At 54.5% G+C, this 16071-nt stretch overlaps 2 protein-coding genes across 3 annotated transcripts in view; both read right to left on the bottom strand.

The window, feature by feature from the left end:
* The window catches only part of PDPK1 (3-phosphoinositide dependent protein kinase 1), a 68620-nt gene extending 66395 nt beyond the window's left edge, over positions 1–2225 (bottom strand). The window contains exon 1 of the mRNA XM_072942482.1: positions 2192–2225. Within this exon, the coding sequence (XP_072798583.1) occupies positions 2192–2210 (19 nt within the window). The 5' untranslated portion in view covers positions 2211–2225. The remainder of the gene's footprint in view (positions 1–2191) is intronic.
* AMDHD2 (amidohydrolase domain containing 2) lies at positions 1654–15922 on the bottom strand. Of its 2 annotated transcripts, XM_072942486.1 has the most exons (13): positions 15769–15922; positions 15532–15668; positions 15310–15449; positions 10636–10690; positions 10246–10458; positions 10083–10171; positions 9859–10003; positions 9677–9784; positions 9496–9564; positions 8458–8559; positions 7893–8110; positions 4035–4092; positions 1654–2863 (listed from the first exon to the last, which is right to left on the bottom strand). In XM_072942486.1, the coding sequence occupies exons 1-11, from the start codon at positions 15849–15851 to the stop codon at positions 8022–8024; spliced, it is 1230 nt and encodes a 409-aa protein (XP_072798587.1). In that variant the 5' UTR covers positions 15852–15922; the 3' UTR covers positions 1654–2863; positions 4035–4092; positions 7893–8021. The 2 variants fall into 2 exon arrangements, with proteins under 2 accessions (XP_072798587.1, XP_072798588.1); XM_072942487.1 differs by lacking the exons at positions 1654–2863; positions 4035–4092; positions 7893–8110; positions 8458–8559 and adding an exon at positions 8565–8701.
* Positions 15923–16071: the final 149 nt, after the last annotated feature.

The raw sequence follows: 16071 nt of genomic DNA, 5'->3' as shown, positions 1-16071 counted from the left end.
TCTCCTCAAAGAACGCTAACCACTTTATATGATTTCTCTTACTTCTCACCACAACCTGGAGATACTCAATATCTACTACCATCTTACAAGTGAAGAATTTGCCAAACTATACACGAAACGTGAGTGTAAATATATACATAGCTATAGAGTCTAAAAATATCTATTTCACAAGCACCCTTTCTGAGGAAGTTACTGAGGGATAAGCTCCATCAAATGAGGGAGTAAGCACACAGCAGAATGATGAAGGGAAGTCCCAGGATTTATACATTTAACAAATTTGTATTAAGCCTCCCCTCCATGCCAAGCACTCTGCTAGACATTGGCAATTCATTGGCGAGCAAAACACAAAAATCTCTGCCCTCATGGTACTCTGATACCACCAGCGGAGGAAGGGTGGGCAGCAAGTTAATAAATAAGCAAGTCTTATGGTATGCTAGAAGGTAATAAGTGTTGTGGGGGAGAAAGAAAGTCAGGTAAGTGTGGTTCCAGGAGTGCCCAGGGAGATGGTGCAATTTTAAACGGATAACGAGGAGAAATCCCAAGATTCCTCAGACCTAAGGGGAGCAGGCTTCAGAGGGTGCCCCCAGAATACTCAAAATGATAGATATTCTGATAGATTTCACCACATATAAAAGTGAGTGGGGGGATAATTAATAGCTCAGTGGTAAAGTGCATGCTTCACATGCACAAGGTACTGCGTTCACTCCCCAGTGCCTCCATTAAAATTTTTTTAAATGAATTAAGAAGCAGACAGAGATGAGGAAAACTTCAAAATAAACAGCCAGACCAGAAAGGAAGCACAATCACAGTTCTCCAGGCATCTCACTCATCTCAGCCGTGAGTAAAAGTTACAGCCATAATATAGATGCACTGTTTTAACCGGTTGTTATCATACTCCACCTTGGCAGGACCCAGAGAGGAAAGGGGGTATGAGAGAGTTGAATCCTTACCTCTTTTAACAGAAAGGCAGTAGATAATGACTCCAAGTGATAAATCAAGACTTAAAGTACAATGATATTATTTAGAAATATGGACTTGGTCAGATACACACCACTATATATAAAATAAGCAATAGGGACCTACTGTATAGCACAGGGAACTAAAATCAATTTCTTATAATGAGCTGTAATGGAAAAGAATCTGAAAATATATATATGTATGTATATGTATAACTGAATCACTTTGCTGTACACCTGAAACTGACATTCTAAATTGGCTACACTTAAAAAAAATGGGCGGGATTTTAAAAAAAAGAAAGATGTTATTTATATAACAGGAAGAACATTTAAACCAGCAGTAAGTGGGATGTGAGTAGGGAGAGATGTGGTGCGGGCAGGGATTTCAGTTCATTACAAACCTCTTTAGGACTATTTGGCCTCTTCAACATTGGTGCAAATAAAGATTAATAAAATGGTATATCTTCTTCCTGGAAATTTCTAAGAAGCTCTCACCCATGAATGTAAAGCTGTGTGAGGATGTCTGTGACCCCACAGCTTTAATACAAGCAAAAAGCAAAAAAGCAAAACAAACAAACAAAACCCCAAACTATCTGTCAACAAGAGAGTGTTAAAATAAATGATGGTACATTCATCTTGAATTCTCTGCAGCTACTGAAAAGCACAAGAAGCAACTTACATAATATGACCTGAAGTCTTTAATATTTTAACATATTTTTAAAGGTTTTTATTTCTTATATTTTTAATAGACGTGCTGGGGATTGAACCCAGGACCTCATGCATGTTAAACATGTGCTCTACCAATGAGCTATCCCCTCCTCCCCCCAATATTTTTTTTATTAGAGTCTACGACAACAAAGCATGGCCATGGCAATCTTGAGTTATCCAAAGAGAAACAAGGATGAGAACAAAACTTGAGGAAAAGGTACATGGTGAACGCTGAGCAGTAGGGGGAGCAAACAGCACCCAGCCAGCCATAGGGGAAGAGATGAGAGGAAAAGGGGAGGCTGTGGCCCGGATGAAGGCAGTGAGCAGGCAGCAGGGGCAGGGCATGAAGGGGGAGCTAAAAGGAGGAAGAAGAACAATTCTCAGTCTTCATGGGGCCCAAAGGCAGCCAGTGTACAAGGCCTAGGCTGAGCCACTCCTCTCACATGGGGAGAGGCAGGGCTCCCCCACCATGGGTTGGGTCCGGCTGCCCATCCAAGGACAGTGGGCTGGAAGGGAGATGGACTCACTGGGCCTAGCACAGTTCATTGGCACCCCAGCTGGTGGAAGGAGAGGGGTGGCCCCCGGCTCTTATCCATCCTTTCCCTGCCCAGAGCCTCTGTCCCTGACTGGCTTAAGAGTGACCTCAGGCCAAGAGTAGTGCAATGGCTCAGCCTGACATTGTGAGGTCATGTTCCGCCCAGGAAGGGCCAGGAGGATGACAGTAACCATCCTGGGAGGGGGCAAGAAGGCTGCCTTCAGCACACGGCCCATGTGTGTGTAGCCCTCGTTGCAAATCAGGCCCTGGGCTTGCACTTGGCCTTTGTTATTTCCTATATTTTATTCATTTCTATGATCCTCACGGCACAAAGGAGGAAGTTGGGGTTCAGAGGCTACAGAACATGCTGAACATCTACAGCCAGCCTGTTAGTTTTCTAGCCCCATATAACAAATCATCCCCAAACTTAGAGCCATAAAACAACACACACAGGTGATTTGGTTCTTGCGGGTCAGGAAGATGGGAGCAGCTTGGCTGGGTGGTTCTGGCTGAGGGTCTCTCATGAGGTTGTGGTCAAGATGTCAGCTGGGGCTGAGTCATCAAAAAGCTTGACAAAGGCTGGAGAATCCAGTTCCATGATGGCCTATGGGGGCCCCTCCACAGGGCTGTCTAAGTGTCTTCATGCCATGGCAGCTGGCTTTCTCTAGAGAGAATGATTCAAGACCAATTATACCCAAGGTGGAAGCCACAGCGACTTTTATAACCTAATCTCAGAAGTGATACAGCATCTCTTCTGCCACATTCCATGGGTCACACAGAACAACCTGGTACCATGTGGGTGGGATTGTGGGAGGGCATAAATTTCAGGAGCTGGGATCATGGGGGCCATGTTCAAGGCTGGCCTCCACAGCCATTCAAGAACAGAGCCAGGATTTCAGTCCTGCTGGGATGCAGGAACAGACAAGATAAGAGAGGCAGGCCAGGCCAGCACCCTGGGACGTTTTGCAAGCCAGGGAAGAAAGAGCTGCACTGGGAAAAGGGGAGGCAGGGACACCAGTCAGGATGCATCCAGTTAGGGAGAGACAAGGGGACTCTCAAAAGATAATAGCGTTGGCGATGGCGGGGTGGGTATAGTTCAGTGGTAAAGCACGTGCTTAGCATGCACAAGGTCCTGGGTTCAATCCCCAATACATTTACTAAAAGAATAAATAAATAATCTAATTACCCCCACCAAAAGATAATGGCTTGGTCTTCTGCTTCTGCCAGCTAAGTCTCTGATCACCACACCTGAGGGTGCCATGGTGCGTTTGTTTGCTCATGGCTGCCAGTGGATGGATGAAAGACGTCAAAGTAAGCCAGTGATTCCAAAGCCATCTGGGAAAATGTCATCCTATATGAACCACGCTATCTGAGAAAAAAATAACCAGACTAAAAGTCTGGAAAAGGAAACTGCATGGGGTCTCAAGCAAGTAAGCTTCCCTGTCTATATTTTTTATTATTTAAAAATTTTTTCTTTTCTTTTTTTTGGGGAGGGGGAGAGGCAATTAGGTTAATTTATTTATTTTTAATGGAAGTACTGGGAACTGAACCCAGGAGCTCATGCATGCTAAGCATGTATTCTGTCACTGAGCTATACCTATCCTCTTGGCTTCCCCAGCTTTAAAATGGGCCGACTTCCCACATGGGTCAAAATTGCAAAGCCCAAAAACATTCATAGTTGGTAAGCAGGTAGGGAAATCAGCACTGTCATACACTGAGACTAGGAATGTAGTTTCCCCTTTAGACCCGTGCATGGGGAGCCCTGACCAAGGCCATTTTCCTAGAAGGTATGGTTCTCACATTGGAAGGGGAATTAAGGTTGCTAGTGAGCTGACCTTAAAATCAGGAGATCACCCAGGATCATCCAGGTTCGTCCCATTAACCACAAGGGTCCTTAAAAGATGGAAGGGCAGAAAGAGTTCAGGTCAGAGTGATGTAATGTGAGAGACTCAATGGTCATCCGCTGGCTTTGCCAATGACAGGGTCATGAGCTGCACCTAGGAGCTAGAAAAGGTTAAAAAACAAAACAAAACAAACAAACAACAACAACAACAAAAACCCCAAAAGATCCTCCCCTAGAGTCTCTAGGAAGAAACAAAGCTCTGCCACCTTGATTTTAGCCCACTGAGACCTATTTTTGACTCTGACCTCCAGAATTGCTTTTTTTAAACAACTGAACTTGTGATAATTTGTTCCAGCAGCACTAACAGAAGGCCCTTCTCTGGCCCTCCTGTGGCCACAGGGTGGTGGAGGAACCCACAGGGCAAAAAAGAGTGCCCAAGTAGGGCCTCCTTCAAAATTCTAGATACACTTGAGCATTCGCATCCATAGCATCCCCTGTCTATCACCATAGGGTCCATCCTCCCCAGGGCAGCTGGGTGGGGTGGGGAGGAACCCCATTGGTGCATGGAGGGATCTGATTATGAAGTTAAGGAACATCCATCTTAGAGTACACTGGGTACCTTGTTAAAATAGTGAGACAGAGTCACATAACCCCACCAGGGAAGCTCTCCACTTCGTGTTGTTCAATTTAAAAAAAAATAGTGAAATACTAGAGCAATATCAAATGTGCAATCCAGTTTGTAAAACAAACTAAGACCTAAATGTGGAAACAGGTCCAGGATCACATTGCAAAGAACCACACCAAGATGCTAACGGTAGGGGAGTGGGGTGCAGACGGGCGTGGAGAAGAGGGTTGGCGTGCAGAGAGGGGTCCATAGGAGCGCGAGGGGACGGACACGGAAGAGGGGCAGAGAGATGAGGCCCGGCAGGTCCGGACGCAGCTAGGGCCGCAGGGCGCGTGAGGGGCTCCGGGCCTGCCCTTTAACTGGATCACAGAGCTGTGCACATCCTAAGTGCTTGGCCGGGGGCATCCCTCCGCGTGGCAATCCTGATTGGTCGGAGCAAGAAGCCCGCAACCGGGAAGGAGCCCCTCCCAAGGAAGACAAGTCGGCGGGCGCCGAGCCCCTCCCCGGGCCCGCGGGGCTGCGGGCGCGGCGGGCGGTTGGACCAGATTCGCAGTGAAGGCCCCGCCTCTCGGGAACCGCCCGGTTCAGGCGTGGTTGGTAAGTCTGTCCCCAACCCCCGAGGCAGCTACCCCGGCCAGGACCACCCGGAACCTCTGCACGAGTCGGCGCCCGGCCCTAGCGCATTAAGGGCCCGCCACCGTGTGCCCCGTGCGCTTGGGACCTAAGAGGCCCGACATCCCGATGAGGAGCCAGAGGCTTCGGAAGGGACCCCTCAGCGCCGGGACTCGAACCGCGCGCTCCCGACGCAGTCCAGAAGCGTCCAGGGGAAACCTCGCAGCGCCCAGGTCCGGCCGCCAGGTGGCTCTCGCCCCCACCTGGGGGAGTCGAGCTGCGGCGACGGCTTGGCCACGGACGTCCCTGCAAGGCCTCTTATCAACGCTGGACCCTGGAGTCCACAGACAGACAGACGCGCCACGAAGAGTCTGGGAGCACGCCAGGTCACCCAGGGATCCCACTCCAGCTTCTTCATCTAGTAAAAGCAGTCCGCACCCACCAGTGACTCAGGCACACACCCAGCGTCACCTCCCCGCCCCCGCAGTCCACACCCACGCGGGGGCAAGCCTGTCCCCCCAACGTCGCTTGTCTCTGGCCCCGCAGCCAGCCCCTCAGGGTCTCCTTGCCACCTTTCCACCCCCAGCAACCGGAAAGATCACTTAAAATAGCAGCGCATTCTTCTGTGTAAAACCCAGCAGCCTCAAATTCAGAAACAAAGCCAGCGGTGGAAGCCAGGGCTGGGGAAGGGAGATGGGAGTGAGGGCGTCCTCGGTGCAGCTTCCCTCTGGGGTGACGTAAAGTTCTGGAGATGGTGGTGGTTATGGTTGCACAACAGGGTGAATGTGCTTAATGCCCCTGAACTGTGCATTTTAAAACGGTTAAAATGGCGGATGTTATGTATATTTCACAATTTTCAAGACCAAACCAGCCGCCCTGCAGCGGCTGCCCCCCGACACCTCAAAATCCAAACTCCCAGCTCCCCCCCAAGCCTCCGTGGCTACCTTCATTCCACCCACACACTAAGTCTACGGCCTCTGGGCCTCTTTGGGTCAGTTCACCTTGCTCCAGCGCAGTACTGGCTCCCATCTTCCTCAGGGTCACCCTTCTGGCCCCATCTCCATGACCCCTTCTATAATTCTCCCCTAAGAGAGGCAGCATGGTAGCTGAGAAATAAGGATGACAAACAGGGAGCTCCCCCAGTGGATTTCTGGGGAGAACAGAATGAGCTAACACTGCATAGCTACTAGAACACAGCCGGGCACAGGTGGGCACTACACGAGCCCAGCTGCTAAGAAGCTCATCTGGCTCCTCCCCATTGGGTGAGGTAGGGACCTGCCTCCCTCTACAGGGGGCCCCTACCCCAGGCCTTCCCTCAGCCCTGCCTCACGTTGTCATTCCACATAGCAGAGACCTGCGACCATTTTTGTCCCTTTGGGCCTAGAGACACTTCCTTTAGCGGGCTCTGAGGCAGAGGCAGGAGAGACAGGGGCCAGGCCACGGATGGTGATGCCCTGTGACCCCCTGCACACAGGTGAAAGGAGGAAGGGGAGGCCCACCCTGGGGCCCGAATGTAGGCTGAAGGGAGTCATGACAACCCCAGAGCTGGGGCTGCACCAACCCATGTCATGGCTGTCTCAGAGCCAGCAGGGCCCCCCAAAGCCCATTTGCCTCCAAGGTGTCCTACTGGGGAGCCCAACAGCCTGTGCTCCCAATGTGGGGGGATTGGTGCTAGGGTTGAGAGAATACCAAAGGCTGCAGGGAGACACTAATGGGCAAACAGTGGCAGGGTGCAGGACACCGGGGTTCCCTGAGCTGCCCACCAGTCCCAGGCAGGGTCACCCACAGCTGTGTAAACACCAAGGTGCAGGCGGGCTCATCTCTCCTACTCAGGATTTGGATCAGGTGGAGGAGTTGTTCAGAAAAGACACCAAAAGCCACAGGGCCTCAGTTATCCTGAGGGCTCCAGGAGGTGGGACCTCTGGCTGGGCAGGTTGAGCGGGGTCAGCTCAGGGCCCTCTGGCCACTGCTTCCTGCACTCAAAGCCCAGTGACCTGGGGCCCCGTGACCTGTGCAGATTCCTCTTGAAGGTTGGGGAGGAGCAGCCAGTGCTGTGCCCAGGTCCAGTGCCATGGTCTTAGGCCCCTCCTCTGCCCACAAAATTCAGGAGTGCAGAGGACGAGCCCACAGAACGTCCACACATACCCAGCCCCTCAAACCCCATGGTGCCCACCTGAGGCTCCCTCCCATCTCCAGCTCTTCCCCGCCCACTCCTGAATTCTTCTCCATGAAAAACTGATCAGTTCTTTCCTGTTTAAAATTCCAAGATAGACCCTTTCCCTCAGCCCCACAGGCAAACTTCTGAAGTCATCCACCCTCACTCCCCAAGCCCCTTCCCGCTGGCTTTCCACCCTGCAGCCTGTGGCTCCCTGCTCCATTTATGTCTGCCCATGGGTCTGCAGGGCTCAGGGACATCTGTCTAACAGAGAGGGGACCTGTTGTCTCCATGGATCCCCAGAAGCCCCCCCACACAGGGCTGAGCTGGAATCCAGCCACTCCAAACCCCAAGCCACAGGTACTCCTCCAGGAGGGCCACCAGGGTGAGGGCAGAACCAGCAAAAGTCCCGCTTTGAAGCAAAACTCAGAGACCAGGCAAGTCCCGGCAAAGCACACCTTTATCCAAGGGGCTAAGGCCTCCACCTGGGGCAGGGCCCCCCTCACTTTCTTGAGACCAGCTCCTCGACGGCCCAGCCTGACAGTGTCCAGCTGGGGCTGGGCATCCTCTCCAGCCGTGGTCCTCGGTCACTGCCGGGTCTCCTCTGCCTGCCATACCAACTCGCCGGAGATGTAGGTGGCCAGGACGTGGAGAGAGTCATCGAGCACCACGAAGTCTGAGTCAGAGGTGGGCGGTGAGGAGGAGGCAGGGGCAGGGCCACCGCCACCCCCACCCTGAGGCTGGTGGGGAAACCAAGGCCCAGGATACGACTGGTGCAGGACACCTCAGCCTATCACAGACTGACGGAGCCCCTGGAGCTAAGACTCCTGGCGGTAGAGGACCGCACACAGAGCTCTCAGCAGCCCCTTGCCTGTTCTGAGGGAAAAGGGGGGAGCCAGGCAGAGCCACCTGGGTGTAGGGAAGATCCCACCTGCCCACGCTGGTCCCGTCCCAGGCCTCCCAAGAACTCCCGAGTCCTCAAGGCTGCCCGGGCCAACCACGCCGCCCACACTGGGCCCTGACCTGCATCGGCCCCGAAGTCCAGGGTCCCCTTATGCTTCTCCAGCCCCAGCAGTTGTGCGGGGTGCAAGGACGCCGCCTCCAGGGCAGCCTCCACGCTGCAGCCTGCTCAGGGGACATAGACAGGTGACCATCCTCAACCCCTAGCTGGCTTGGCCATCTGACTTCTGGAGCGAGGAAGGGAAAGACCCCGAGTCCTGGGTGGCTTCACAGATGCCGAGGGTCCTGCTCTCCTGTGGGGTGCTCTCTGGGAAGCCAGGAGGAGGAGGAGCTCATGGGCATTTGGGTTTAGAGTGTTTGGTCAGTGAGGTTCCTGGCAGGGCTGGGGTAGATGAGAGGCCCAACAGGGTTCCCCCCAGCCCCAGAGTTCCAAGTCCTATAGACGCATCCCAGGACTCTGCAGCAGGTTGACAAGACCCCACTCTCTCCCTGACCTGAGGATACTACTGGGTACCCCAGTTCTCTCCATCCTCTGCTTCACCCCTGCCAAGCCAGGCCACAGCTCTCTTCTGCCTCCCACCCCGTCTCCTGCTGCTCCAAACAGCACCTTGGACCGTAGTGCTCCCCAACCTCCCACATGACACCCCAGCAGCAGGGTGCTGCCCAGAGCCCCACAAGGCCTGGCCAACCTCCCCTAGAACATGCCAACCCACACTCAGAGGCCCCCCACACAGCCTGACCCTGGAGTGCTGCTCCAGCCCTCCTCCCCAGACCTTGCCTCCCTGCAGCTCTGCACCCGCGAAGTCCTGCAATCCCACAGGCCCCACGCCAAGGCCCTGCCCTCAAGTTCCAGTCATCTGCTGGCTCACCGCCTCTCCCTCTGCCATGAGCACCTGCAGGCAGGGCCTTGGCCACATTCCTAGTGCCCATCCCCTGGGAACTCCACCAGACACAGACAGATGAGGGATGTGGGTGCAGGACCCTGGTGGTCCCCTCTTCCCTCCAGCCTCTCCCAGATGAAGTCTCTGCCCCAACACACACACACACACACACACACACACACACGCGCTCACACGGCACGCACAGCCTGGCCGCACTGACCTGTGGCCTGTAGGAAATGTCGCACGCACACGTCCATCGGGGCGATGCTGCCGCTTAGTGTCTTAGTGCCTTGAGAACAGAGAGGGTAGGTTTTGAGGGCCAGGGGTGGGTTCTTACACCCCACCAGAGGGGCCGAGGGGCTATTCTCACTCGGGCAGTCTTGGAGACTGGGGATACTCACCTGCCACATAGGCTGTCAGCCCATCCACCTCCACCTCCTGCTGCCCCAGTGTGTGTCGGCCATTGCCCAAGCCCAGAGCAGGGACGGCGTCAGTGACCAGCACCAGCCCTATAGGGGGAAGGGAGCTCAGGACCCAGCTGGGCTGGTCTTCCTACCTGCTCCCGCCCCAGCCAGCTGCTCACCCTGGGGATGGGCCCGGTAGGCGATGCGCAGGGCGGCGGGGTTGGTGTGCATGCCGTCGGCAATCATCCCATAAAAGATGTGGCGGCCCGGGGGCAGCTGGTCACTGGTTAGGAGCCCCACGATGCCAGGGTCACGGTGGTGGAACTGGGCAGGGGCAGGAGGGGGGCACTGAGCCACAGCAGGACTGCCACACCCTCCCGCCCAGAGCTGGGGCGCCACTCACGGGCAGCATGGCGTTGAAGAGATGGGTGATGAAGGTGGCCCCACTCCGCACGGCTTCCTCTGCAGCCCCCAGGTCAGCCACTGAGTGTCCTGTGTGGGGACCCAGGCTCAGACTCAGCACCCAGCCTGGAGCCCCGGGACAGAGGTCAGGACACACTCCTCACCGAGGGACACGCATATTCCAAGGGCTGTCAGCGCCTGGATCACCTCGTGACTGCGGTCCAGTTCGGGGGCCAGCGTCACAATGCGGACGTTGTCAAGCGACCCATAGGTGGCCAGCAAGTCTTGGAAAGCGCTGGCCTCAAAGGAGCGCAGGTGGGCCTCAGGGTGTGCGCCTCGCTTTTCCCGGCTGATGAATGGGCCCTCCAGGTGAACCCCTGGGGGGAGGGGAGGGGAGGTTTCCAGCAGGCCCCCAGCCGCCCTGCTGCCCCCACCCTGATGCTCTTGCCTGCCCGTCCTCCCCCCACAGTTGGGCATCTGGAAGGAGAGGGGCTGCCAATAGGTCCCCAAGGAGCCTCCCAGGATAGGGGCGGGGAGAGGGGTCAGCCACTCACCGAGGACCCCTGCCCCATGGGGACCACCACTCTTCACGGGGATCTGAGGAAGGACCTGGGGGGAACCAGCTGTTAAAGCCCTGCCCCCCGCGGCCCAGCACCCAGATGTCAGAGCCCAGCCCAGTCCCCGCTGGCCTTCCCTCAGGTGTTAGAAAGGTCGAAGGCCCTCAACCATGGTCAGGGAAAGCACAGCATTCAGAAGCAGCGGGACACAGGGTCACAGGAGCATCAAGAAATAACAGGCCCCCAAGGATGCAAGACTGGTCTGCTGAAGAGGACCCTGAGACAAGGCAATAGCTCCCAGGCTATGGGCAGGCATCGGGCACCAAGGCCCTCAAGGTGGCCCCATCAGACAGCAGTTAGGACACAGTGGGGCCAGGAAGCATTGGGCCTGACAGGGTGACAGGCCAGGCCTTCCTGAGCTACAGGCCTGGGAAGCAGGGCTGAGGTGGGAGGAGGACATGCATTCCAGGCAGAGCAAAGGGCAGAGGCACGGGCTTGGTGGCTGGGGAGCTCAGGCACAGACGGCGTGGCCATTCTGAGCCCGAATCTGGACACAGTGGGGAACGTCACTTGTGCATGACAGGTGCTCACATCACATATATCAGAGGACAGGCAAGCAGGTATCCCAGCCCAAAGCCCTCTCCTTCAACGTGGGGAAGGATGTGGGATGGTGAGCCCTACAGGATGCTCCCTGCAGAGTCTCCGGGGAGAGCCTGGTGGACTGGTGTACCCTCTGCCCCAAAGAGAAGAATGGGGATTTTTCAGAGGCTTAAACTCAGCGTGAAGACAGGACAAGGGCAGGCTGACTCAGGAGCCCAAAAAGCAGCTGCTGGACAAAGACACACCGGGGAAACAGCAAGGAAGCAGGCACCGCACCACATCCCAACTGGCTTAGGCTTTGGCAGTGCCTGGCGCCTCAAGAAGCAGGCGAATTGACAAGAGGAGCCTCACTAAAGAGCAGCCAGGTCCCAGGGTGGCACAGTTCAGTGGCAGAGCACGGACTCAGCATACATAAAGTCCTGGGTTCAATCCCCAGTACCTCCATCGAAAAAAAAAAAGAGATAACTTAAGATACAGCAGTGTTTATTTGTGTGTGTGTGTGTTTGTGTGTGTGTGTGTGTGTAAAAGATAACATTAAAAATAAGTAAATAAAAATAATCTTCAAAAAAAAAGCAGATTGGTCCCCAGTTCTGTCCCGCCATGCACCTAGAGGGCTAAAGCAGAGGGTCTCCAGGTGAGGGCAATTTCTACTTTTGTTTTACATGTAGATTACCGAGCCCCATCCCAGACCCGCTGATGGAGGATCTGTGGGTGCAGGGACTCACGAGTGTGCATTTCATTTTCTTTCTTTCGATGGAGGCACTGGGAAGTGAACCCAGGACCTTGTGCATGCTAAGCACGGGCTCTACCGCTAAGCTTTACCCTCCCCAGCACAGCAGATGAACTCCCACCAGTCCCCACACGTCCCTCTTCTAGGGACAGAGGGAAGACCCCAAAGGCTTCCAGATGGAAAAAACAGGTCATGCACAAAGGATCAGGAGTCAGATGGCTTCTGATTTCTCATCAGCAACCCTGGAAGTTAAAAGACAATACGCAAATGCCATCAAAATTCTAGAGAGCAGTGACTTCTAATCCACAGTGCTAACCCAGACAAGACATCGATTAAGAGAGTCAAGTTATCTCACACCTCCAACATTTTAAAAGTGTTACCCCCTGTGACTCCTTTCTCTGGGAATTGCTGGAGGATGGGCTCCACCAAAATGAAGGTGTAAATCCACAAAGAGGAAGGCCCGGGATACTGGACAGAGAGACACAGCAGAAAGAGGCCTGGGGGCCCGCAGCTGAGGGGAAGGGAGCTCCCAGAGAGCTCGGCCCCAGTGAGGCCAGCAGCCAGCCCTGGGATAGCAGGTCCCCAAGGCTCCCAAAGGAAGGTGAAATGGATGGCACCTCTGCAGAAGCCTCCAAATCCTGAACAGAGAGGGAGATGACTGGCTGAAATCCTGGAGTTGAGCCAGTAAATTTTAAAACTAAGCAAACGAAGACTATTAACTCCAAGCAAAACAGAGTTGACAAGTAAGAGAATGTAATTGAGCTGAGTCCCCAGTCCTGATAACTAATCTAAATGAAATTATAGGAAACTCTCTGGGGAGGAGGGGGGTGGGGGCAGCAGGGCACAAAAGGGCACTACAGAAAGCTAATCCTTGTCCTTCTGGGTGGAAAGCACATTTATGCTGCGCGAAACCAAAAAGGTGAGCAGGAATGCCAGTATATTCTTTAGCGCCATGGGGGCAAATTCCAAGCGTCAACTGGGTTGAAAGTAATTCTCTCTAGGTGGGGACTGGTGGGAGCAGAGGACTACTGTTTTTTTTCTAACAAGCCATGTGATGTACATACGTTCACTAAAGAGTTAAAAGAAAGAGGAAAGAAAGGAAAGAAAGGAAAGAAAGGAAAGAAAGAAAGAAAGAAAGAAATAATGGCTGTTTTCCCAAAATAGAGTTATAAAAGGGAAAGCTAGAAAGCACTAAATAAACAAAACAGACAGTTTGGAAGTGAAGGGAACGAGGTACGTTCAAGGCAGGAGAGCATCAGAAAAAGGTCCAAGTGTAAAGGGCATGTCAGGCCAGAGGCAAGAGCCTGGCTGCCATCCTGAGGATGTGCCTGATGTTGGCTCAGCAGACAATGGACCTGGAGCAGAGAACAAGGCAATCACATCTCCCTCCTGGAAGGGTAGCAAAGAACAAGGCAGAGACCCCAGAAAAAGGGCAGGTGGTCTCCATGAACCTGAGTAACTTCTGATAAAGTAGCAATCTGGGCCCCGGAGGAAGGCTGGGCAGAATTAGGGGAGCAGTGTGTGTGGGGAGAACCCAGGGTACAGTCCTGTAGTTTCTAAGATGACACTAGTATTAAAGTTTTCAAATTCAAAGCCCTCCACAAGTTGCACCATAAATCAGTTTACTCTGCCTCCGAAGGCCTGCACACTGTATGCATTTAAGAAGGGTGACGGGTGCTGGGAAGAGAAGAGAAGAGAAGATGGAAGTCTTGCTGATCAGAAACCCCTTCTCCTGAGGAAGAAGCCCCATAGTTTGTCTCACGATGGCCAGGGGTGGCGCGTCTGCAGACACCGCACATGGGCCAGCTGGTGTGGTGGACAAAGCTAAGCAAAGGCCTCCCGGGCAGAGAGCTTGAGGGCAGAAGAGGGAGCTGCCTGGAATGGCTGAAATGCAGCTGCGCAGGAATGCTCAGGAGGGTAAGTCCAGCCTGAAGATGAGTTGGGGAGGTGGGAGGGCCATGCTGAGCTCCACACCTGGGGAAGGCCACCCAGGCGGGACTCGGAGCTGGGACAGCAGTCGCAAGACTGGGTAACAGTCACTAAGCCACTAAGTCACTGGTGGGGATCAGAGGGGCAAAGAGGGAGGGCTTGTTTCCAGATCCTGGGCAGGGAAGTCACAGACTGATGCCAAGACAGAAAACACAGAACCAGGTGCCAGTCTGCAGCAGGGAGATAAGCTTGGTTTTTGACATCTGACTCTGTGATGGGGGAAATTTCCAGAAAGATGTCCTTAGCTGGCATTTACCAGGTGCTCAAAGTGAACCAAGCAAAGTGCTGAGCACCCAACCCAGAGAGATGGACTCTGTTTATTCGTACTTAAGGTTTGAAGAAACCAATGTTCAGAAACCAGTAAGTAATGACTGTCTTGAGTCTCCCAGCTGATAGATGAAGTCAGGAGGCCGGAGCCAAACCCTGAGCCCACAGCCCACCTCCCCCAGCTCCCAGCTCTGAGTCTCTGTCCACACCCCCAGGGAGGGAACTCCACAGCAGCCAATGCAATCCGTGATCCCAGAAAGAATCCCGAGTTGGAGAAAAACTACAAAACCGGAACATAAATGGTCGACTGGAAAATAACAGTGTTAATTTTGCAAACTCAGTAACTCTATACCTGTACTTGCATGAAGGAATGCCTGTGTGTTTAAGAAGAGATTCAGTGATAAGGAGTATAGAGGCACGAAGCGTGTCACCAACTCTCAAATAGTTCAGAAATAGAGAACCTACATACAGAGAAAACAAGGTCGAATAATAAGACGGGGCAAAGACTAAAACTGGAGAATCTTCGTAGAGTAAAACATTTTAAAGGAAAAACAGACAAGGGATAACTGAATCCCAAGCCTCGCAGGTAAGAAAGAAGTAGAAGAGAATGGGGTGGAGGCCAGATTAGAGGAAGGCTTGGGGTAGACCACAGAGCTTCCTTCTGAAAAGTGTGTTCACTGGAGTCACATACCACAAACCAGTTGGAAGGATGAACGTCTAAAGATGGGGCAATCACAAAGTCCCCAGCAGCCTCAGGCAAGGAGGCGGTTTCTGGTGCCTGGAGGTGGCCAGAGCACAGGGAGGGGAGGGTGTGTGGCTGGTGAAGGTGCTGAGGCAGCAAGTTCGAAGCTGTGGGGACAGCTGCAGAGGTAGCCAGACCCGCAACGGCAGACCAGCCAGAGGGACACCGGAATGAGAATGCCCGGGGCAGGGCAGGGGACCCCCAGGCCCAGGTGGTTGGAGACCAGCAGGTGAGCCCACTCAAGCGCCAAGGGATGTTGGGAGGGGAAAAGATGAGATTCCAAAATTAACAAGCTGGGTGTTTCTGGAACCTCCTTCACTTCAGGCCGGGAGCCTGACCTCACCTTGTGATAAACCTCCGGTGGCGAAGTGACCAAAGTGGGACAGAAGGAGGTGACTCCGTGAGACAGGATTCTCCGGGCCACCAGGGCGACTCCTGAACCCACGTCCTCCGTGGCCTGAGAGAAGTCAACGCCAAAGCCACCTGAGGCCACAGAAAAGAGGCGGTCGCCCGGAGCTCAGAGCTCCTCCTCTGAGTTCCTCAGCCCGAGGGCCCCGGACCGCACCGTTGATCTGCACGTCTATGAAGCCGGGCGCCAGGATGCAGCCCCCGCAGTCCCGCTGCTCGTCAGCCACGCGCCGCTCCTCAAAGAACAGCTTCTCCGGGTCCAGAATGCGGCCCCCGCGCACCCACAGATCCTCCCTGCGCACAGAGCAGGGCAGGGGCTAGGATCGCCGCCCCAAAGCATTCCTGGCAGCTCCGGGCCCCGCGCCCCCCGGCCTGGTCCGCGCCCCGCGCCCACCTGAGCAGCGCCCCGCCTCGCAGGATGCGGCAGTTGGTGAACTGGAGCACCAGGGCCCGCGCCGCGCCCTGCCCGCCGCGCATCGTGAGCCCGAGCTGGAGGCGCCGGATCCCGCGCCGAGTCCCGGCCTAGAGCGCGGCCCGGCCCACGTGACCCTCAGCTGACTGAGGCGCGCCCACGTGATCCCGGCGCCCACGTGACCGGCGCGGTCCGCAGTGACGCGGCGACGGCCGCCTCCCTAGTGGTCTGGCCCTCGGCCCCTCCCTCCCGGCCCACCCCGCCCACCCCCGGGCCCAAAAAAGC

The sequence above is a fragment of the Vicugna pacos genome, chromosome 18, assembly GCF_048564905.1.
Source record: "Vicugna pacos chromosome 18, VicPac4, whole genome shotgun sequence".
Taxonomy (NCBI): domain Eukaryota; kingdom Metazoa; phylum Chordata; class Mammalia; order Artiodactyla; family Camelidae; genus Vicugna; species Vicugna pacos.
Note: the sequence above shows the minus strand (reverse complement) of the source record. Positions and strands in the feature narration are given on the sequence as shown.